This window comes from Pelophylax lessonae, assembly GCF_965119305.1.
Source record: "Pelophylax lessonae genome assembly, chromosome: 4".
In the NCBI taxonomy this organism is placed as follows: domain Eukaryota; kingdom Metazoa; phylum Chordata; class Amphibia; order Anura; family Ranidae; genus Pelophylax; species Pelophylax lessonae.
Genome location: NC_138771.1, coordinates 290,341,033 through 290,365,472, shown reverse-complemented (window position 1 = coordinate 290,365,472; position 24,440 = coordinate 290,341,033). Strand labels below are relative to the sequence as shown.

General features: G+C 42.1%; 1 protein-coding gene across 3 annotated transcripts in view; it reads left to right on the top strand.

The window, feature by feature from the left end:
- PTPRQ (protein tyrosine phosphatase receptor type Q) overlaps positions 1-24,440 on the top strand; it is a 451,882-nt gene that overhangs the window by 139,571 nt on the left and 287,871 nt on the right. For all 3 annotated transcript variants that reach the window (XM_082257134.1, XM_082257133.1, XM_082257132.1), the window contains exon 22: positions 5,342-5,411. In XM_082257134.1, the coding sequence (XP_082113260.1) occupies positions 5,342-5,411 (70 nt within the window). The remainder of the gene's footprint in view (positions 1-5,341; positions 5,412-24,440) is intronic.

The window sequence follows — 24,440 nt, the reverse complement described above, 5'->3', positions numbered from 1 at the left end:
GTTTTTTGGAACGGAACAGAACCCTATTTTTCCTCCGTTACAAAAAACGGAAAGGAAGGAAAATCGGATGTCAGCGGTGTCATCCGCTGACATCCGCAATGCCATAGACTTACATTATGTCCGTATATCATCCGCAAACGGATGGGATGATATGCGGACATACGGAGCGGATGACACAAGTGTCATCCGCTCCGTGAAAAAAAAAAAAGTGCCGGAGCGGGGAATAAATCCGGAGCGGCCGTGTGAAAGAAGCCTAAAATATAATATATAGTGCTAATGAGTGAGCTGAGCAGATCTTTACAGCCTGGGCCCTGGAGGACTACAGGTACCAGCTGCCTGCAACAAACAATAATAAATACTGACATCCATCCATGTTGTGACATACTACATGATCTATTGCTGGCCTGCAGTGCTGCCTGTTATATAATATTGTAGTGAGCAGATCTTTACAGCCTGGGCCCTGGAGGACTACAGGTACCAGGCTACCAGCTGCAAGCACCAGGGATCCTGTCTGCTCAGTCTATAGAGCCCCAGATCTCCCTTTGTACTGCACACATAAGACATTAGACATCTACTGCTGTTATATAATACCATGATGAGCAGATCTGTACAGCCTGTGGACTACAAGTACCAACTTCACCTGGGGTCCTCCTGTCTGCTTTGCTTATGGAGTCACTAATCTCTAATTGTAAAACAGACATATGACATCTAATATTATAGTGAATAGATCTATACAGCCTGGGGGGGGGGACTACAAGTACCAGCTGCGCCTGGGATCCTGTTTGCTGAACCTATAGAGTCCCAGTCTCACAGATCTATAATTTCTCTACATAAATACTACATCTACTGCTGTTATATACTGTTATAATGAGTAGATCTATCTATACAGCCTGGAGGATGACAAGTAGTACCAGCTGTATTTACTAATAGGATCGAATCGGATGAAAACGGACAGGCGGTCCATTTTATCCAATCTCCCATAGAGGAGAGCAGGACTCTGACAGCTCTTCTATTAAAGCGGAGTTCCGGGCAGAGAAACGATTTTTTTCTGAACATACCCCCGGGACAGTCAGGGCTAGCACATTCCACAATGGCTAGCCTCTGATCTGTCCCGGTTCGCACTTACCTGTAAGAAGAAATACTTACTTAGAAATTTTCTTCCACAGCGTTTCCATCTCGGTTGTGGGCAGCTGAAGCCGGCGCGGTCTTCTTCTCTGTCTTCTTCCGCGTCTTCGTGTCCCAGAATGCACTGCACCGGCCCCTCTCGTCACTTCCGGTGCGGCGCCGCATTCCTAAACAGCTTCTGGGCATGCCCAGAAGCTGTTTAGCAGGGGAATGCGGCGTCGCCCGGAAATGACGAGCGGGGCCGGTGCGGCGCATTGATTCCTGGGAGCGATGACGTTTAGCTCCCAGGAATCATTGCGAGGCAGGAAGTGACGGGGTGAGCCTCGGCGCTGGAGGAGGAAGCTGTCATAGGTGAGTATTTACGATCTTCAATAAAAAGGTGAGTAAACAAAAAAAAAAAATAACTATCCAATTCCTTTTCAGGTGAGGCATACCTAGCGGAGGGGCACAAAAAAAAAATATTTTTTGTGCCCGGAACTCCGCTTTAAGCTTTTGCATCAGGTTTCTTAAACCTTTGCATGCCTCTGCTTTATTTGATAATGACTAAGCCCCTCCCCTTCATGACATTGTCAAAAAGGGGCGGAGCACGGGTGACCTTAAAATGATGCCCCCCCCTGAAAAAAGTTCTGCGGATGCCCATGTGTTCAGATATGCTTACCAGAGTGTATTGAATCTCTGAATTAAAAGAGTCAAAAGTGCATCTGTGTCTCTAAGGTCCCACATAGGATAGTATGAGCCACCTCTAGGTCTGGCTATTCCATTAGCAAAACCTCCCCCTTCAACTTCCAAAGCTCTGCAATAAAAAAAGAGATGTGCCAAAAGGAACCACATTGTGTAAAATCACAAAGTAAAATTTATTGGAATGTATTAAATACTCACATGGGTAAAAGTATGTAATCACTTATCATAAAACATTTGGCAGTTCTGGGGCTTAGGCAGGCTGCTTCCTGGTATCAAGGTGCGCAATGATGTCATGAACGGCAGTGCCACCCTACGCATTTCATCACATCTGTTGTTGCCCACCAGTTGATGCTTATTTTCACTGTTCATCATTGACTTTGCTGATTTATGAGTTAAACCCAGAATAGTGGTAGAAAACTCTATTCTAAGTTACTTTGGCATAGTTATTATGCTGTCCAGAAGACTGTGTCTGAATCTACATTCTGTATGCTTATTTATGCTCAAACCACAATTCATTCTAATCCATAACAATATATTGAGTTTGTTTACTACTAAACAGCCTGGTGTCTAGCTCCTGATACTAACTCACAGCAAAGTTAAAGGTATCTATACTTGTGTTCTTAAAAGTTCTTGAAGTGACTTTAATTAACCACTTTACCACCGGAGGATTTTGCTGTCTTACGTCCAGGCCACTTTTTGCGATTCGGCGCTGTGCGACTTTAACTGACAATTGCACGGTCGTGCGACGCCGTACCCAAACGAAATTTACGTCCCTTTTTTCCCCACAAACAGAGCTTTCTTTTGGTGGTATTTGATCACTTGTGTGATTTTTAGTTTTTGTGCTATAAACAAAAAAAGAACGTTTATTTTGAAAAAATAACAATATTTTTAACATTTTTTTATATGAAATTCCCCCCAAAAAAGATGTAAAAACCAATTTTTTTTTAAATTTTTGGCCAATTTGTTTTCTGCTACCTATGTTTGGTAAAAAAAAATCACAATAAGCGTATTTTGATTGGTTTGCGCAAAAGTTATTGCGTTTACTAACAAAGGGAAAGATTTCTGTCATTTTTGGTGTTTTTTTTTTAACGCGTAATGGCGGCGATCTGCGATTTTTTTTGCGGTACTGCGACATTGCGGCGGACAGATCGGACCCTTGACTGACATTTTTGACACTTTTGGGGGTACCAGTGACATTACTGCAGTAATCAGTGATATAAATATGCACTGTTACTGTAAAAATGACACTGGCAGGGAAGGCGTTAATTTTATTGGAGAGGGAGGGGTTAATGTATGCCTGGTGCTTACTGACGTGTGGGGGGGGAGGTGACTGTGTGAGCCAGGGACAGATCGGAGTGTCCAGCTATGCTGAACACTCCGATCTGTCACTCCCTGTCACTTGGGAGATCCGCCCGCTTGTGTTTACACAGGCGGGCGGATCTCCACACTAGATCCCCGACGATCGGGGAAGAGCTGCGGCGATTGCCGCTGCTCCTCCCCTGGCCCGACTCCCGCTGTGACTGAAAACAGCGGGAGCGAGCCTCCGGCGGCGCGCAAGCGCCGCCCAGAAGGGGGAGTGTCTGACGACGTAGTACTACGTCGTCAGACAATAACGAGCCACTCTGCCGCAGTAATATTACTGTGGGCGGTGGTAAAGTGGTTAAACCAAGTGTGTCAGAGGGGCTGAGCTTTTTCTAGGAGTTGAGGCGTGGAACACAGAACCTAAAATACTAAGCAGCTCTCTAGGGGATAGTGCGCTACACCTGTGTAAGAAATATCTATATACTTACTTATTTTCAGGCTGCTCTGGTCTGGTCACGTGACTTGTCTCCCCCTGTCACCCAGCAATGACTACATGGGGTGGAGGGAGCGCTGGCAACTTATGGTCAATAGGAGCATATAGGTGATTTCACCGCTCCCAGGCATTACCAGCTGTTGTTGAGTGATCTCTCCTCCCCCCTGCATTAGACACTGTCTGACACAGGGGAGATCACTTGATCAGACCAAAGTGGCCTGAATATAGGTAGGTATACAAATCTTTCTTACACAGGTTTGTCAGAATAATGTTAGGAGGAGGGAGGGAGCATTTTTAAGAGTAGGAAAACAGTCCAGTGCTTGTTTTTTTTTTTTTTTTTTTTATTGAGGGGATAAAGCTTGGATGGGGAGTAATGGTATTAAGGGATGCCCACTGGACTTCAGGAAATTCTTCAGGGGCAACTTCTAGTATATACAGTCCTTTATACAGCTCCTTTCCTTCCTCCAGCATCTCACTTGCTTGCAGAATCACTAGTAGTGTAAAAATCTGTAGCACTGGCCCATTACAGGCAGGGACACACATTTACTGCACTTCCTCCTGTGGTCACTGATCTCAGCACCACCTCTTCAGACCCTTCCAGCCATTCTGACTGCAGCAGCTGCTTTCTCTAGACATCCTGGCTACTTTTTCAAAGTCCTCCTGACTGACGCTCCCCAGTCCTTCAGACTGACACTCACCAGCTCTCCAGACTGGCACTAAGGAGATCTCCCGGACATGCTGACTCTCTTTCTTGCTGTCCTCACAACTGCTCCCATGGATCCAGGCAATGATTCCTCTGTGTTTCGTAGAGTGTCTCTCCAGCACCCAAGCCCCAGGCCCAAGGTCACCTCCTCAGGCTAAGGGACTCCCTCAAGGGCCATCGACAGTCTCCTTAGCACTCCATCTCCATCTGCATCTCCATCTTCCACCTGACTGCCCCTGGCGGTATGACCCAATAGTATTTAAGAAGTGCCTGTCCCCTGCCAGCCCACTTCGCTGGGGATTGGCTGTGGCCCTCCTCAATACTCCAATTTGCTCCTTTCAGACTCCAAATTCAGCATAGGCCTGGCTCTCAGCCAAGCCAATTTACCCACTCTAACAACTATGTACACCTAGCACACTACACTTAAATGGGCACTTTACCACATAAGGCATCTGTTTTGCACGTATTTCTGGGGAAAACCAAATTCTAAGGGGGTTAAAACAAGCTCTTACTGACCTTTGTAGCTGCAGGCACTATAGTGCAATTCATATTATATTTCATAAGTGAAGCAGAGAAGTTTATAAAGTCTGGTCTAAGGACTCCCCTCAATCTGTGTCACCTGTGTTTACATGAGAGACTAAAAGGTTGGCAGGCTGAAATATCAATGCTGGGGGGTTATGAGAGAATGAGCTAAACTGCTGGAATGAAACTGAAAGTATTCTACCTTGAACATAAACTACTCCACAGTTTCTTTTTTTTTAGAACTTATTTAGTATTTGTTAAGAATATGTTTAAATATGCTTTACCATATCCTGGCCAGGGTTCTACTAGAAAATACGATATATATTTGGTGCGGCTGTTACAGAAATTATTTAAATATTCAATGTTGACAGGGAGAGAATTTGAAGGTATTTATTTTTTTATATGAAAGCTTTTTTTATTATTTGCCGGTTCATTTTGTTTTATCTTCTATGTAAATTGGGAACAGTTGGGTTTAAATATACCTAATGACCACTTTTATTCATGATTTGTTCCAGGTGGCTGCTGAAAACAGTGCGGGAATTGGATCATACAGTGATTCTTTTCTGTTTAACACTGCAGAGAGTGGTAAGATGATAATCTTTACTATTTAAAAACAGATTTTCTTCTGTGTGTATGAATTCACATTTCTGTGTGCAAGAGTTTACAGCTAACAAGGTTGTAATTATAGCATATCGCAACTAGATCATATGGCATAACCATCTATTTTATTAGATATGCTTATTAACCAGATCTTGTAATGACAGCTAGTTGATTGGACCTGATAAGGTTCTGTTTTGCTTGGCCATAGTCTAAAATGTTCCTTGGAGATGCCAAAGTGTTCAAGGCCAATATACGTAACTCCATCAGGTTGTTTTTAGGCCTCATTCACACAGCGCATTTGCCCATCTCTCCTAGATGCCTTACCTTCTGGCTGGAGCATTTTGGCGGAAAAAATGCACGGAGTTTGGAAACGCATCTAAACACATCTAGATGCATTTAGGCGTGTCAAGCGCTTGGGAGTTAATACATTTATTTGAACAGAGTTATAACTTATTCTGGCCATTGAAAAAAAATAACGCTCCATTACCTGAAGCGCCTAGAAGCAACAAGCATTTTTTTCTGGGAAAACGCTGCTGCTCCTGGATCTGCTGGCAGTGAGGTTTTTTTCTGCCTCTAAAGTGGGCATGGACTATGTGTGCATGGACATTTAGGCTAACATGCAGGGCCATTAAGAGGCAGAAAAAAAAACAACAGATGCCCCTAACAGCAGTGTTGAAAAGGTCTAGTGTGCATTAGGCCTTAGTATGCTCTCTGGTTCTATCATGTTGGACCTAAAGATAAGAGCTCAAGAAGAGGGCACACTTAAAAGATGGGTACACTGACAGCTGCCTCACAAATTCTCTAAATAACTATGGTTCTACTTTGCCTTTTGTTTACTTAACTACATGCTTTGTCACAGAGTGTAAATCACGAGTACCCCTGTGATGTAGCCCACGACCTCCTACTTTGGGATGGTGGGTCAGCAAGCCCAGATCATGGGTTCCTGACCCACCATCCTAGAGCATCACTGTTCTGAAAGGAGCCGACACAAGAGGAAGCATGGCTGTAGAGGGAGCAGAGCCGATGCTTCCTGTATAGCGTTGGCTTCTGTCACAGGTAGAGTGATATCAATTGCACTCTGCCTGGGACAGCAAAAGTCTGCAATACCTGTAGCAAGGGAGATTCCCGAGTGGAGGATTATTCTTAAAGGTCATTGTATATTTTAAACACGTTAGGACCGGAGGATTTTCCTGCTTTACGTCCAAGCCACTTTTTGCAACTTGGCACTGTGCGACTTTAACTGACAATTGCGCGGTCATGCAATGCCGTACCCGAACAAAATTTACGTCCTTTTTTTCCCACAAACAGAGCTTTCTTTTGGTGATATTTGATCAACTCTGCACTTTTCATTTTTTGCGATATTAATAAAAAAAAGAGCAACAATTTTGAAAAAAATAACAATATTTTTCTACTTTGACAGTTAAAAAATATCCAATATATTAAATTTTTGTCATATATTTAGGCCAAAATGTATTTAGCTACATGTCTTTGACAAAAAAATTCTCAATGAGCGTATTTTCAACCGCTTTAAGAACGGAAGATTTTACCCCATTCCTGACCAGGCCATATTTTGCGATTTGGCACTGCGTTACTTTAACGGACAATTACGCGGACGTACCACGCTGTACCCAAATTAAATTTATGTCCTTTTTTCCCCCACAAATAGAGCTTTCTTTTGGTGGTATTTGATCACCTGTGCAATTTTTACTTTTTGCGCTAAAAACAAAAAAAGAGCGACAATTTTGAAAAAATAACAATATTTTTCACATTTTTTATATGAAATTCCCCCCCAAAAAAATGTAAAAATCAAAATCTTTTAACATTTTAGGCCAATTTGTTTTCTGCTACATATGTTTGGTAAAAAAAATTGCAATAAGGGTATTTTGATTGATTTGCGCAAAAGTTATCGCAGCTACTAACTACGGGAAATTTAATCATTTTTATTTTTAACTAGTAATGGCGGCGATCTGGCGGTGATCTGTGATTTTTTTTGCGGGACTGCGACATTGCGGCGGACAGATCGGACCCTTGACTGACATTTTTGACACTTTTGGGGGTACCAGTGACATTACTACAGTAATCAGTGCTATAAATATGCACTGTTACTGTAATAATGACACTGGCAGGGAAGGGGTTAACCTTGGTGATCAAGGGGTTAAATATATGCCTGGTGCTTACTGATGTGTGTGGGGGGAGGGGACCGTGAATCCTGTAATCTGTCCCTGCCTGTCACATAGGAGTTCCTCCCGCTTTGTTTACACAAGATCACCACCTCTCCTCCCCTGGCCCGACTCCCGCTGTGTCTGAATACAGCGGGAGCGAGCCTACGGCGCTGGACGATATCGAGCCACTTTGCCGCAGTACGATCCATGTGAGCGGTCGGCAAGTGGTTAAAATCACAGTGTATACATGGGCATATCTCTTCTGCAGTTGTTACTGGGATGCTTTCCAACAGATCTGCAGGTGCACCATGGTTACCTGCACCGAGCCATAGACTTCTGGTATTACATGCAGCTTTAGCGCACTTTTAGAAAGTGCACCACAACTGCAGAATATCATAGAAATGTGCAACAAACCCACATGAAAGCAACAGGTGCACTGTGCTGCACCCGCATTGCAGGTAAACCGCAGCGCATCAGTGTGAAAGCAGCCTTAGGCCCCTTTCACACGATTGGTCAGATTGGATTCGCCTGTCTGTTTTTCTCTATCCACCTCTATGGAGCGGCAGATGTTTAAAGACTTGTGTCCTACCTACAATATGATCTGGTGAAAAAAACAGAATGGGATCCGTCCTTTTCCATCTGGGCAGATTGGAATGTAGGGCCCATAGAGTAGAGCCGGCTGTGTCCGTGCATAAGTAGAGTGGACACAGACTGAAATTGCACTGAACCACAGATATGTGAACCAGCTCAAAGAAAGCCAGTTTGGTTCACATGTCATGCAAATCGGATACGGTTCAAAATGCATCCAATTCGCATATATGTGAACGGAGCCTAACTTTCAAGGAGGTTCAGTGTAAATAACAGAAATATCAAAAGTCTTCTGCCCTAGCTTAACTAGCACCTGAGCACCAAAAAATACATCTTTTGTTCTATACTAACTGAAGTTGGTGACAGGGGGAAGCAGGATGAAGAGTGACATCTGTGGTGGGTCCAAACACAGCAGGTGATATTAAAATAGTTTAGATACACTATATTACCAAAAGTATTAGGACACCTGCCTTTACATACACATGAACTTTAATGGCATCCCAGTCTTAGTTTGTAGGGTTTAATATTGAGTTGGCCCACCCTTTGCAGGTACAACTTTTCTGGGAAGGCTGTCCACAAGGTTTAGGAGTGTCTATGGGAATGTTTGACCATTCTTCCAGAAGCGCATTTGTGAGGTCAAGCACTGATGTGGATGAGAAGGCCTGGCTCCCAGTCTCTCCTCTAATTCATCCCAAAGGTGTTCTTTATGGACCTTCCTTTGTGCACTGGTCCAAATAATTTGGTGGAGGGGGTATTATGGCATGGGGTTGTTTTTCATGGGTTGGGCTTGGCCCCTTCGTTTCAATGAAGGGAACTCTTAAGGCGTCAGCATACCAAGACATTTTGGACAATTTCATGCTCCCAACTTTGTGGAAACAGTTTAGGGTGGCCCCTTCCTCTTCCAACATGACTGCGCACCAGTGCACAAAGCAAGGTTCATAAAAACACCTTTGGGATGAATTAGAGCGAAGACAGCGAGCCAGGCCTTCTCGTCCAACATCAGTGCCTGACCTCTCAAACGCCCTTCTGGAAGAATGGTCAAACATTCCTAAACCTTGTGGACAGCCTTTCCAGAAGAGTTGAAGCTGTTATAGCTGCAAAGGGTCGGCCAACTCAACATTGAACCCCACGGACTAAGACTGGGATGCTGTTAAAATTCTTGTGACTGTAAAGGCGGGTGTCCCAATACTTTTGGTAATATAGTGTACTACTGAGCTGCTGAAAATGGTCCCGCTGGCTCTGGTGATTCTGGAGATGGTCAAACTGAATGCTTGCAGGTCAGGCTCAGGAATCCGTAGGTGCAGGAAGCAAAAACATAGTCAGTATGAGAAGAACTCAGCAACACTCATGCAGCAGAGCTACCAATTCGGAAAGCAGCGACTAGGTTAAAGTTCAGGCCAAATCTATACCAGATAGGCAGCAAAGGTACCAAAACAGTAGGCCGTAGGAGAAGTAAGGACACAAGTCAATGTAAACACCTGAGCATGCACACAAACACACACACACACACACACACAGATTTGCGCTTAGCAATGACACTAATGAGCTAATAAGCACACATGCAAGTCTTGTGGCAACAACATAGGGGAAAGCCCAACATAACAGACTGATATATGTGTGATTTCCAGGTGTCCACAAACTTTTGGCCATATAACATATATAGAAGTGCTCAGCTAAGATGACTGCAACATGGACATACAGTTAATTTCAATCACTATTTCTCCTAGTTTTTTCCCCCAGCGTCAGGAAAGCATCTGACAATGGAAGTAAATGTGGGGTGAAGTTTCACATTCTGAAATCATTTTTTATCCATCTACTTTTACAGTTCCAGAAATCTAACCTATTTCCAAGTTGGTTGCTTGGCTAGTCTAAATTTCATTTTTTTTTACATTGCATATAAATCAACTCAGGCTAATTCAGGTGAAGCTGAAAAAGTGGCATCAACTATTTTGTTCTTTCCAAGCTGGTTTCTTGGATTATCTAAATTGAAAGTCTTATATACATTAAATGTAAATCAACTTAGGCTAATTCAGGTGAAGTTGAAAAACTGGCATCAACTATTTAATTGTAGGCAAGATGGATCTTGTTGGCATTCATTACACATACTAGGAAATATCTTACCAGATGTTATATGGGCTCTTTTAGACTGGCAAAAACCTATCCTAGTGTGGTCAAACTACTTTAGCCACCAGCCAGTGAGTTTAGCCACCATCCAGGTTAAAGATGTAGCGAGGATCAAGTTTTAAAATTTGTTTTTATTTTATTATTTTATATGACTTTAACAAGTCTATATAGACAATTTAGCTTGTAAATTAATTCCTTTTAGCATGGTTTAATCCTTAGCGTGTGGTAAGTAAATTCCCAAAGCTTGATTTGTCTCTTGAGATTGATGGGATCCAGCTGCATATCTCTCTTTCTTCACTGAGAGGATTTATTAAGTTTGGCTACTTTCTAGCATTCCCTTTGACAGCTAAATCTCTTCACTGATAAAACTGAGATATGCTAAGTTTCTTTAAAGATGTTTAAAATCAGTATGCAGTAGGATTAGATATTAAAGCTAATGCTTTGGGAAATTTAGAAATTTTTATGAGATGGGATGCATGGGGCATAAATAAATGCATATATTTCTGAAACTGTTGAATAGCAGGTAAAGCTGTTAAAGCAAAACTCCAGCCAAATATACTGTAGAAAGATAAAATGAATAACCTATTAATAGATAAAATGACAATTTTACTATTTATCTCTAGTTCAGAGATTTTCCCTGTTGTAATTTTTCTGCCACTAGATTTCCTCAGTCTTTTTGCCCGCATCATTCTTTCATCTATCTCTGAGCCCTGGATGCTGAATCTGCCCTCTTCCTGTTACTAGAGGGTGAAAGAAGAAGCAGCACAGTGATGAGTTCATCTATCTGTCAATCCGCTTACTTCCTATAATTGGTCTTCTTGTCGCCACATGGACTACTTGGCTTGCTGTACTGTTTCTTCCTCTCAAACTCCATCCCTGCTGTACAGGGATTACAACAGCCTGATACTAGGTCAAATTCAGTCATTAGAGATAGGCGAACAGTTCGGGCCGAACATTGTCGGGGCGTTCAACCATTTGTTTGGCCCACAGAAAGACCACAATGCACTGCGCTGCCGCACAGTGCATTGGAAGTTCTGATCACCCAGGTGGTGGTGTTGCTGGCAGATCCTCTGTTTGCGGGGTGGCAGGTGCCACTGTCACTACAGAGGTGGATGAAGAGGCCGAGACTGCAGCAGCAGAAGAGGAAGCAGGAGGAGCCAGAGACCTTTCTTGGTTTTTGAGGTGTCTACTCCACTGCAGCTCGTGCTTTGCACTTAGATGCCTGGTCATGCAGGTTGTGCTCAGGTTGAGAAGGTTTATGCCTTGCTTCAGGCTCTGATTGCACAGTGTGCAAACCACTCGTGTCCTGTCATCAGCACATTGTCTGAAGAACTGCCACACTAGGGAACTCCTTTGAGCTGGCTTTGGTGTGCTCGGTCCCTTGCTGTGTTGGGCAGTAGCAGGCGTAGTGTCTAGGGCACGGCCGCCCTGCTTTGGCACCCTGCTCCCTTCTGCTGTGCTGGTGGCTCTGTGCGCCCAACGCCTCTTCCTCCAAACTACTCAGGTCAACTGCATGACATTCATTCCATGTGGGGTCGAGGACCTCATCATCCTGCACATCATCTTCCATGCAGTCTTCACCCCTGCAACCCTTGTCGGTCTCCACAATTCGGAATTCCACAGCAGTTGGCACCTGTGTTTTGTCATTATATGAGACGTGCTGTGATGGTCCTCCCATGTACTCATCTTGAGACATAAGTTGTTGGGCATCGGTGCACTCAATCTCTTCCACTTCTGGGGCAGAGCTAGGTGGATGGCCCTGGGAAACCATGGTAACAGAGTCATCAAAAAGAAGAAGAGACTGCTGCATGACTTGGGGCTCAGATTGCTTGGCTGATTTTCAAGGGGGTGAGGTGAAAGATTGATGGACATCGGCTGCAGAAGACTGGGTGGGAGACAATGTGAAGGAACTGGAGGCACTGTCAGCAACCCAATCTACTATCGCCTGTACTTGTTCTGGCCTCAACATTTGTAGAGGCGCATTAGGCCCTGCCAAATACTGCTGTAAGGTTCTGTCGCCTACTCGCAGCTGAGAAAGGTGTTTCACTTGTGCGTGTAGCTGCCACGTCCTCTCCTTGCAACAGGAGCTCCACCAGCAGCACCACGACCCAGCACTAACATGGTGGAGCAGTATGTGTGCACACGCCTAGACGTAATGAATGATGGGTCTGCCCCCTTCAACTTCTGATTTTCCAAATTGGGCACATGGCCTGAGCTTGCCCTTTACGCCTTGGAGGTGCTGGCCTGCCCTGCAGCCAGTGTATTATCTGAATGTGTATTTAGCACGGCTGGGGGTGTTATCACAGACAAGCGCAGCCGCCTGTCTATAGCCAATCTGGACAAGCTCACGTTCATTAAAATGAACCAGGCATGGATCCCACAGGACTTGTCCGTACCTTGTGCAGAATAGATATGTATACCGGCCTTACCCAGCCATTGTTGCATTTTTGATCTTTCTCACTCTTTTTGGGGTGTACCCTAATTAAAAAATAAAAATAAAATTAAAAACAAAAACCAGTGCTGGCTACCTCGTCCTCCTCCACCGCCGCTCCCACCTACACCGCCACATCCACCGCCACCTCAACCTCCTACTCCATATGGGCCTCGTCCTCCTAGATCAAGATGTTTATTTTTTATTTTTATGTATTTTATGTTATTTTAAGTTATTTCCCTATCCACATTTGTTTGCAGAGCGCTTGCCATGCTCTTAAGATGATTTTGATGTCATTTGCAGCCCTCTAGCCCTTGTTTCCTGTTGTCCGTGTTTGTTTTAGAGACATTTTAGTGCTCAAAAGTTCGGGTCTCCATTGACTTCAATGGGGTTTGGGATCGGGACAAAGTTCGGGTTAAGTCCGGGTCACGAACCCGTACTTTTTTTTCAAGTTCGGTCAAACCCGCCGAACCCGAAAGACCAGGTGTTCCCTCAACTCTAATTATAAGCAAAGGGCCCAACAAGAGTCCTGGTGGAATTGTGCACATATACCTAAGTACAGTATATGTTGGTATTAATAGAGATACCTTCAGATAAATGTAAAAAATAGGGGAGCAAAAACACCAAAAGGGAATGCTTCCACTCAGCGCTAAAGTGAATCAATCAATGGTATAACAGTCATAAAGACATAACAGCAGCCACTATAAAAAGTCGAACAATATAAAAAGATGCTAATTTCCCTTAAAAGAAGCTCAGCATTAGCAGCACTGAAAATTACTGCTTAAAGTAAAAAGTACATGTAAGAAAAGTCCATAACATGAGCCAGGAAGGAGGAAGATGAACAGTCTCTAAATGGTGAAATCAACCACAGGTGCAGGAAGCTGAAACTGAATGTGAAGCCGTCACCTCACCTAGTGAATTCCTCTCCCCTTAAGAGTTGCACTCACCAGAAATCAAATTGTCACAAGCCCATCAACATGATAATGATATCAAGCCTAGATGAATCACCAATAAGGACACCTCTCATATAGCCCTGCTACTCAGAGATGGCAGCTCGGACAGGATTACTCCAGATGAATGTATAACAGCCAATCAAAATGAGCCATAGAAGAAAGGGAAGGATCGCACATAGTGTAACTCTGTAAACTTTTATTGATCCCTTAAACAGAAAACCCCCCTTCAGACAATGCACTTATACGGCATAAATAAAAGAATTGCACAACAAATGGTCATCAGCAACACCTCATGATTACCTGCTTCTCCCGATCGGCTTCACCGACTTGCAGTGTGTCCGAGATCTGGAAGCAGTGATAGAGTGTCCTGCGCTGGTATCGTGAGCCGTGTAGACACGCCCTTACGCGTATCGTCATAGGACTTCGTCAGAGGGCGTGGCTACACGGCGCAGCTCATACATATTTATAGGCTGCGTGAGCAGCCGTCACATACACTGGTGATTGGTTCTCTGTGCATGACTGAATTAGCAGTGCTTTACTGAATTTTAGTTTTCTTACATGGACTTTTTACTTTAATCAGTTATTTTCAGCGCTGCTAATGCTGAGCTTCTTTTAAGGGAAATTAGCATCTTTTTATAACCTTCAGATAAATGTTGCAGCAAAGTCTAGTTTCAGAAGCCCCTGAGGATGATCATGATGCGACTTCAGTCTTTGTGTCAGAAACCTGAAGACAAGATCAGCGGTGATGGGGAGATCATCCAACTGTTGTGGAACCAGCCTGGAAGGCAGCTTCTTACTGGCAGAAACTGTGGTGTGGCACTGGAACTCAGAATCAACTCTGTGCTTTAGTCTCTTCCTAGTAGTTTCTAATCTGACATGCAACCAGACCTCTAACTACCAGAAGTGCTTTCATCCCCTGTTCACACTGGTGCGACTTGTCATATGCTTTGACAGTTTCTAATCAAATGACAAGTCGCACCTAATTGTAACTGTATAAAGCAGTGCAACTTCAACTTTACAGTGCTGCACCAGAAAGGTTCCTGCACTATTTTTTGCAATTTCAGGTGCAACTTGCATAGACATCTGTGCATGAAGTCACACAGATGTCAGGCAAGTCACCCCTGAAATCGCACTGACCTGTGGTTTTGAAATTGTGCTACTTTATGTGAAGTAGCACTATTTTAAAGTCGCATTCAGTGTGAGCGAGGGCTAAAACTGTGATCAGCTGTGGTCATTTTGATTAACTCAGCATAAAAAGAGCTTTCCTTGAGCATTTAAGTTGCCGGTAATGCAACTGAAGCAAACAATGAACTATGGGTGACAAGGAACTGTCGAAAGATCTCTGGAATAAAGTTGTGGACAGGCATAAGTCAGGAGATGAATACAAAAAAAGTTTAAAGGCTTTATCAATTTCTAGACGCAGAGTGAAGTCTATTATTAAGAAGTGGAAGGTATTTGGTACAACAGAGACCCTCCCTGGATCAGGACGTCACTCCAAACTGGATGAAAGAGCTCTGAGGAAACTGGTCAGAGAGGCTACCAAGAGGCCTACAGTAACTCTGAAGCAGTGGCAGGAATTTATGACAAAGAGTGGTCCTTGTGTGCATGTGACAACAATATCACAAATTCTCCACAAACGTGGCTTGTATGGGAGGGTTGCAAGAAAAAAGCCACTCCTCAAGAATGGCCACATGCAGTCACGACTGAGCTTTGCCAAAACTCACCTTGAAGAGTCTGAGGCCACATGGAAAAAGGTGTTATGGTCAGATAAGACTAAAATTAAATGATTTGGCCTCAACACCAAACGATATGTCTGGGGAAAATCCAATACAGCTCACCATCCAAATAACACCATTCCTACAGTAAAGCATAGCGGTGGTATTATCCTGTTATATGAGAGTGTTTCTCTGCAGCATGGACTGGAGCAATTATCAGATTAGAAGAAAAAATGGTTGGGGCAAAATACCATCAAATTCTTGAGGAAAACCTGCTACCCTCTGCCAGAAAGTTGTCAATGGGAAGAAGGTTTACCTTTCAACATGACAATGACCCAAAGCACACAGCAAAGATGACCATTGACCACACAGGGGTTGAAGAAGAAGAAGGTGAATGTCCTTGCATGGCCTAGTCAGAGCCCAGACTTAAACCCCATTAAAAATCTGTGGAATGACTTGAAGACTGCAGTCCACAAATGGTCACTATCAAATGTAACTGAACTTGAACAGTTCTGCTAAGAAAATTGGGCAAATATTGCAAAGTTAGTAGAGACATATCCCAACAGACTAAAGGCTGTAATTAAAGCAAAAGGTGGTTCAAAAAATACTGACCTAAGGAGGGGGGTGATCCTTAATCCAACTCAGTGATTATGTTTTTTAATTTCTGATTTTTTTTTCTGGCATGTTGGTGTTATATCTTTCATTTAGATGGTATAAGTTGCAAGTTATAAGTAAATACAGCTGAATACAATTAAAATTGTGCCTGTCTTCATTTCAGGCTGCAAAGCAACAAAATGTAGGGGGTAATTATTTTATATACTCTATTCTATACCCTCTATTGTATATGTGATTCCTCTTATAGTCGATGATAATAATCTGACGGTTCCAACCCTTCTCCAATTTACTAAAAAAGTGCTTTGTTGCAACCTGTCATGTTTTTTATTGCAGTTTTCATTGGATGTGAACACTACATAGATTTGTTCCCACCAGGTATATCTGTCTAGTTGGGACATAGACTGCAATGAGATTTAGGAAATAAGCTTCTCTCATGAGTTGACCAAGAGTTTTTTGTAGTTATATTACTGACAGATACAGTATATCAGTGTACCACATTTTAGTTCTTTGCTGATCCTATTTAATACAGCCACAATTCACATTTTAGAGTGTGACTGACAATACAATGCTAGCAGATGTTTGACAGATATCAGTCCAGCTCCCAGGTTTCAGGTTTATTCTAAACGAGGGGCCAAGAGTAACAATATGGGTTGTAATAATATCTGCTTATGCTTTGGCAAACTTGAATAGGAATCCCATAAAGCTGATATGTATAAATGTTAGAAAGGCAAGTGTAATGTTTTACTTACCAGCACTGTATTTTGCTAGTAAGGCTTATTGAAAATCTAGGCTTTAAGCCAATGCTGTAAATCCTGGGTGTCTCAATTAATCTTATTTTTTTAATTACAGTGTTCATAGATAGCTATTTCAAATTCAAATGTGAATGTGTTTTATAATTTATTTCAGATTTAAATCTTCCTCTACTACTAAATGCTATATTTTATAACTTGTCTTGAAGGTCACACATTAAAGTATTCACAATAAAATATGACTTCTTTAAAATGTGAATTACGATACAGTTATGAAACTGGATACAAAGTTGAATTCTAATCTCAAATCACAAAACATATCTTTTTTATTCTTCCTTTTATGATAATTGTTTTTTAAAAACTCTCATTTATTATTATTCACATATTTAAGAAGATCTGTGGGTTAACAGCTTCTACATAGTGTAGCTGACAATTATACTTTCTAAATAAGATTACTGTGAGGATTATTTAAAAAAATTTGAATGGACATTTTCATTTGTTAAGAAAACCCAATACTTGCTTAGGCTTGCAATTTATTGAACTTGGTGAAAATGTTACATATTAGTCAAAATAAGAAAGTCTACTTGGTAGGTCTCTAAGCTAAAGGGTTCTAGATGTTTTCAGAGGATAAAGTGTATCAAAGTTTAAGTGTAGGCAAGTTTAAGTTGTGGATAGAGTAGAGAAGGATAACAATCCATGTCATGTTTTTTATTGCTGTTTGTATCCCCACTGGGAACCTTTGCTCTTTCTATTTGTTATAGTGACCCTTGTCAGGGAGACACAAAGTAATGGGGAATCAAACATTTTACAGCAACAGAAGGAAAGGGGAAATCTTTCAGTGGGAGACATGTATTTCAGTAAAGTATATGGCCTGGAGCTAAGTAAAACTAGGAGGAGGGCCAGCATGACTTGGGTCTGCAGGAGAAGCGGAGTATTAGTGGGGTGATTTAGATTGATGCATTCTGCTTACCAGAATAAAGAGTTCAAGGCAGAGGGTGTGTCCTGTAGAGGGTAGAGAGGGGGGGGGGGTGTCAAAGCTTAGTCGGAGCTCATCACAGCATCGGATAGTTTTCTTCTGCATTCCTGGACTTCACTGTAGGAAGAAATAAAGATGGGTGACTTGGACAACATGCTGTCCCAGATTAGAGCTGCAGCTGTGGCCAGAGGTCCTTAGTGGCTACAAGACAAACTATCACACTTATTGCAGGAGTCCAGGCAGGTCTCTCCTGGGCCCTCTTCTAGTCTCCCACATGAAAGGATGTCTAGGCCTTCTGAGCGCTTCAGTCCTGAAAGGGGACCTGGCAATATATCATTGAGAGCTGGAGGATAAGACCTGGCAATATCTGAGAAGAGATGGTGTGCATCTGAATGCCATTGCAATTGATTTTTGGCATCTGGGATTGCAGGAGCATATCCAGTGGGCTTTTGGGGTTTGGGGGGCAACACATGCGTAAGGCATCACACTCCTGTGCTGTGGCAGGGGGTCTATTGGATCTTTGAAGGTGGTGCTGGTTAAATAATTGTGAAAAATTGTGGGTTGGGCCCATCTGAGGTATAGGTGTCCCTTCCTAACAATACGGTGGTAACATCTGGGTATTAATTAGGTTGTATCTGGTAGTACATAAGTAGTTAATTGTCCCTGAGCCAGTGTAGTTGCGGCTGGGGGCCTTTGAGGTGGCATGAAAATCATGAGTATATAGGCCTTCAAAGGCCTTAGACTGTATATAAACTGAGGTTGGTTTACTTGGTATGCATTGACTGTATTATATGCATTAAACTTGTTTTCTTGTGAATGCTGTATTTAATGATTTGTAATAAAAAGGCTGCTATGGCCATTCGACTCCAAATAAAATGTGTAGTCTGGTCATTTTGGAAGAGGGAATAGGTTAAGTGTTTAATGTTTTATAGATAACCGGAGCCTCGACATGCCCCTCAGTCATGACAATCGATGTGCCTCCTTTCTCTGGTGGTCACTGCTGTCATTGGCTATGCATCAAAGTCTAATCAACTACCTCTTTAGGTAGCTCTGGACTTCCACGCAGTGCCTGATCAATGGGTTCAGTTTGTTGGTGTCAGCTGGACTACTGTGTTTGTATTTGCTTTCTTTATTCTGACCTTGGCTTGTAATTTGGACATCTGTCTGCTCTTTGCCTTGACCGCATGCTTATCTCACTTTGGCTCTGCCTTTCGATTAGTGCACACCTGGTTCTCAGCTGTTATGCTGCCGATCTGTCTAAGGACTTGCACTGCTCTAACACCAATGCTATATTTTGTTGGCTGTTGCCTCCATTGAAAATGGGAATTCTTCTTACTTTGTAGAGATTTTCTCTCATTTGCTGTTGCAACCCCGATCCCCCACCCCCACCCCACCTAGCCTTCAACCACCTCAGTTCTTACTCTTAAGTAAAAGCGCATGTAAGAGTCATTCTTTGCATACTGCATAATTTTGAACTGTGATTTGATGTTTATGCTCACACGTTCACCATATAGTTCCCCATACATCAGGGATCACCAGAACACTAAACTAGCCAGGGAAGTTTTAGTAAATGTTTTATCTTTAAAGAAAAGAGGGGGAGTGGGGATATGGCCCCTTTCATACTTGTGCGACTTGTCCTGCCATGTGGGACTGCAAAGTCGCCTGACAAGTTGTTCTCCATGATTTCCAATGAGTACCGTTCATATCTGTTTGATTTCAAGTCTTCAAAGTAGTCCCTGCACTACTTTTGGCTGATTTTAATGCGTTTTGAGGTCCACACTTGTTAAAAAAGTTTGAAATATCCAATAAATTTAGTTCCACTTCATGATTGTGTCCCACTTGTTGATTCTTCACAAAAAATTACAGTTTTATATCTTTATGTTTGAAGCCTGAAATGTGGCAAAAGGTCGAAAAGTTCAAGGGGGCCGAATACTTTTGCAAGGCACTGTATATCATATATTTGACATCTCGAGTCTTACATTGTGTTTACTCCTATAGACTGTTGACAAGCATGCCTTAACAGAACATAATCATTGGTCTTTGAGAGCGTTCCCAATTTGTCGATGTGTGGCTGTTCCATTTGATACTCTGCTGCTGTTTGTACAACAAAACCATATTCTTTAGAAAGCATAAGCAATGCTAACAGGAGCTTAACTTATCACCTTTTCTGTTTTTTTTTGTTTACCTCTTCCACAACTCAACACAACCATAAATGATGACATTCCTTGTATACAATCATTACATGATTGAATATACAGTACTGTCAGTCTAAAAATAATCATAGTCATATGACATTTTTTGCTAACAGTACTGTATCAAATACATTTATAAATTAGTATGTAGAAGATAGACATTCTTGTTTTTTGGTTCTTTATTACTAATTTATAGTAAAACAGTTGAAGTTGAACTTTTCATATTTCTCATAATGTAATTTGCTTTATAGTGCAAGTTTTTTTTATTATGCTGTCATCAATTTCAAACAATAAAGACACTTCCTCTAATGTATTTCACTAAAAGTAGAAGGGATGAATAAAAATGTCTCCATGTCTATTACTTGTGACTGTGTGGGAATATATCAGTTTTCATCACTGACTAATATTTTGTCATCGTCCACATTCTATTTTGGCAACCAAGTCCTCACACCATTCTCATTGAATGAGTAATGGTTTCTTGGCTTCTTCCATGGATGACTAGTGATTAACCAGCTTCTTTACAAGGATTATAGTGATTTCCCAACTTTTTCATTAGATTTGTAGGGATTTCTTTGCTTCTTTATTGCATGCATACAGATTTCTCAGCTTTTTCATTTGGTGCATAGTAATTTCCTAGTTTCTTCAGTGGATTCTAGTGTTTTTTTAGCTTCTTCTCTGGATGTGTAGTGATTTCTCAGCTTCTTCATTGGATGTGTAGTGATTTCTCAGCTTCTTCAATGGATGTGGAGTTATTTCTCATCTTCTTCATTGGATGTGTAGTAAATTCTCAGCTTCTTCATTGGATGTGTAGTGATTTCTCAGCTTCTTCATTGGATGTGTAGTGATTTCTCAGCTTCTTCATTGGATGTGTAGTGATTTCTCAGCTTCTTCATTGGATGGGTAGTGATTTCTCAGCTTCTTCCTTAAACGAGTAGTGATTTCTCAGCCTCTTCAATGGATGTGGAGTTTTTTCTCATCTTCTTCATTGGATGTGTAGTAAATTCTCAGCTTCTTCATTGGATGTGTAGTGATTTCTCAGCTTCTTCATTGGATGTGTAGTGATTTCTCAGCTTCTTCATTGGATGTGTAGTGATTTCTCAGATTCTTCATTGGATGGGTAGTGACTTCTCAGCTTCTTCCTTAAACGAGTAGTGATTTCTCAGCCTCTTCAATGGATGTGGAGTTATTTCTCATATTCTTCATTGGATGTGTAGTAAATTCTCAGCTTCTTCATTGGATGTGTAGTGATTTTTCAGCTTCTTCATTGGATGTGTAGTGAATTCTCAGCTTCTTCATTGGATGGGTAGTGATTTCTCAGCCTCTTCAATGGATATGTAGTGATTTCTTAGCTGCTTCCTTAAATGAGTAGTGATTTCTCAGCCTCTTCAATAGATGTGGAGTGATTTCTCAGCTTCTTCATTGGATGTGTAGTGATTTCTCAGCTTCTTCATTGGATGGGTAGTGATTTCTCAGCTTCTTCATTGAATGGGTAGTGATTTCTCAGCTTCTTCCTTAAACAAGTAGTGATTTCTCAGCCTCTTCAATGGATGTGGAGTTATTTCTCATCTTCTTCATTGGATGTGTAGTAAATTCTCAGCTTCTTCATTGGATGTGTAGTGATTACTCAGCTTCTTCATTGGATGTGTAGTGATTTTTCAGCTTCTTCATTGGATGTGTAGTGAATTCTCAGCTTCTTCATTGGATGGGTAGTGATTTCTCAGCCTCTTCAATGGATATGTAGTGATTTCTTAGCTGCTTCCTTAAATGAGTAGTGATTTCTCAGCCTCTTCAATAGATGTGGAGTGATTTCTCAGCTTCTTCATTGGATGTGTAGTGATTTTTCATCTTCTTCATTGGTTGGGTAGGGATTTCTCAGCTTCTTTCTTGAATGTGAAGTGATTTCTCAGCTTCTTCAATGGATGGCTAGTGATTAATCAGCTTCTTTCCTAAGATTATAGTAATTTATCAATTCTTTCATTAGATGTGTAGGGATTCTCAGCTTATTTATTGGAAGCATACAGATTTCTCAGCTTTTTCATTGGGTGCGTAGTGATTAATTAGCTTCCTCAGTGGATGGTAGTGATTTCTCAGCTTCTTCATTAGACGTGTAGTGATTTTTCAGATTCCTTATTGGAAGCATACAGATTTCTCAGACTTTTCATGGATATACCGTGATTTCTTAGCTTCTTCATTTGATGGGTAGAGATTTATCAGCCTCTTCAATGGATGCATAATGATTTCTCAACTTACTCATTGGATACATAGTGATTTCCTAGCATCTTCACTGTTTGGTGATTTTTCAGCTTCATTATAAGATGCATGGCGATTTCTCGGCTTCTTCATTGGAAGTGTAACAATTTCATAACTTCTGGATTCAAAGTAATGTCTCGGTTTCTACTATACAGTCCTAACGTGGTGCACTGGTTATGTCTGACTTTTTAATATCAAAGGAGGCCTTTTTAGGCATTGCTATGCATTTAATGAAAAAGTTAAGAAATTTCTATTCACGTGTAGCGGTCAGAGGAGTAGGGGACCGCAATGCAGAATTAAAGTACGGTACAGCAGACAGAGAGGCTGAAGCAGATACCGGCTTTATTAACCAACAGAGTATAATGGCCGGAGAATGATGTTAACAGTAAAAACAGATTACATAGGTTTACAGCAAAGTTAACTGCAACGTGATACTTAAAATGGCGTTCCCGCCAACGCACACACAGAGATACAGGCTACTCTGTTATATGATCCTATCTGATTCCCGCTAACCGGGACACGTTGCTGCAACGCTCTGTCTACAGAAACCTGTTCTATGCCCTACCACAGGTTAGCACCGGTGCAACTCACAGTTCTGTAGGTACAGCTGCTTTATCTCAGTCTCTGTGATGGTGGATGCAGTCAGGTCTCTGGATCTGCCCCTTGCTGTCTGTAGCTGCAGTCTCGTATGCACTGGTCTGGGTTTCTTTGCAAGTAGTTTATCTTGTTCTGTCACTTGGAGGTCACTGCAGTCTGGCCCCTTGCTCTGTAATTTGCTTGAGGTGCTCTGGGATGTTCTCTCCTCTCTTTCTCTGGTTCTCAGCTACTGTCCGTTGTATCACAGTTCAGTTCTGTCTCCTCTGGCAAGATCCTGTTGTTCTGTCCCAGGATTATACAGTCTATATCCCTCTCAAGGCCACAGCATGCAGTACCTTTCCTCAGCTCAGCACAGCCATAGAGAGCCAAACACCACACACTTCCTGGAACTTCCTGCTTCCTCCCTTCACCTAAAGCAACAACAGTGACCTCTTGTGGCTGGAAGATGCATGACAGTCTGTGGGAATTTCTCAATAGAACTACAGTGTACTGAAGTTAGTCATTCAAGGGGCTGACCCCCTACACACGCAATAAAGAATTTGAGAGATGTTGAGACTCCTGTTTGTGACATGTTCATGACACTTGTTTATGGCTGACAAAAATATAAATTGTATATGTAGTGACTATGTAGAAAAATGAATACAGTGGGTATATAAAAGAATCACCTCCTTTAAAATAATTCGCATTTTCTTGCTTTTGCAGCCTAAAATGAAGATAGACATTTTTTTTTTTAACAACTGTATTTAGTGCATTTAATAACAACTTTCTGTTAAGGGGGTCTTTCTCTGAAGTAGGCAAAATACCGTCAAATTCTTGAGGAAAATCTGCTGCCCTCTGCCAGAAAGTTGTCAATAGGAAGAAGGTTCACCTTTCAACATGACAATGACTCAAAGCATACAGCAAAAATGACCACAGAGTAGTTGAAGGAGGAAAAAAGGTCTTTGTATGGCCTAGTCAGAGCCTTAGAGACTTAGAGCGATAGTATCCCCTGAGTACAAAAAAAAACCTGCAAGACAATGGCATAATGTGCTAGTATACATCGCATACTAGCAAATTATGAAATACCTACCTTAGAACGAAGCACCCACACGGTCGCCCCGGACAACGCTGAGGGAGCTGTCATGTTCCCTCGGCGTCTCTTCCCGGTTTGGCAGCTCTGATGCTGTGAGTGGCCCGAAGCCGCGATGATGTCACTCCCCCGCATGCGCGCAGGAGTTCACTTTCCGGCAAGGAGCTGGCAAGGAGCTCTGAATGTCTGCCGGACCTTCAGAGTGCATGTGCCACGGGTGTCAGCGGCTGCTTGCAGGGTGAATATCTCCTAAACCGTGCAGTTTTAGGAGATATTAATTTTACCTACAGGTAAGCCTTATTATAGGCTTACCTGTAGGTAAAAGTTAAAAAGTAGAGTATACTACTGCTTTAAACCCCATTGAAAATCAGTAGAATAACTTGAAGACTGCAGTCTACAAACGGTCACCATCAAATTTACCTGAACTTGAGCAGTTTTGAAAAGAAGAGTGGGCAAATGTTGCAAAGTCTACATGTAGAGAGTTAATAGAGACATATCCCAACAGACTAAAGACTGTAATTAAAGCAAAATGTGGTTCAACAAAATACTGACACAAGGGGGTGATCCTTTTTCCAACTCAGTGATTCTGTTTT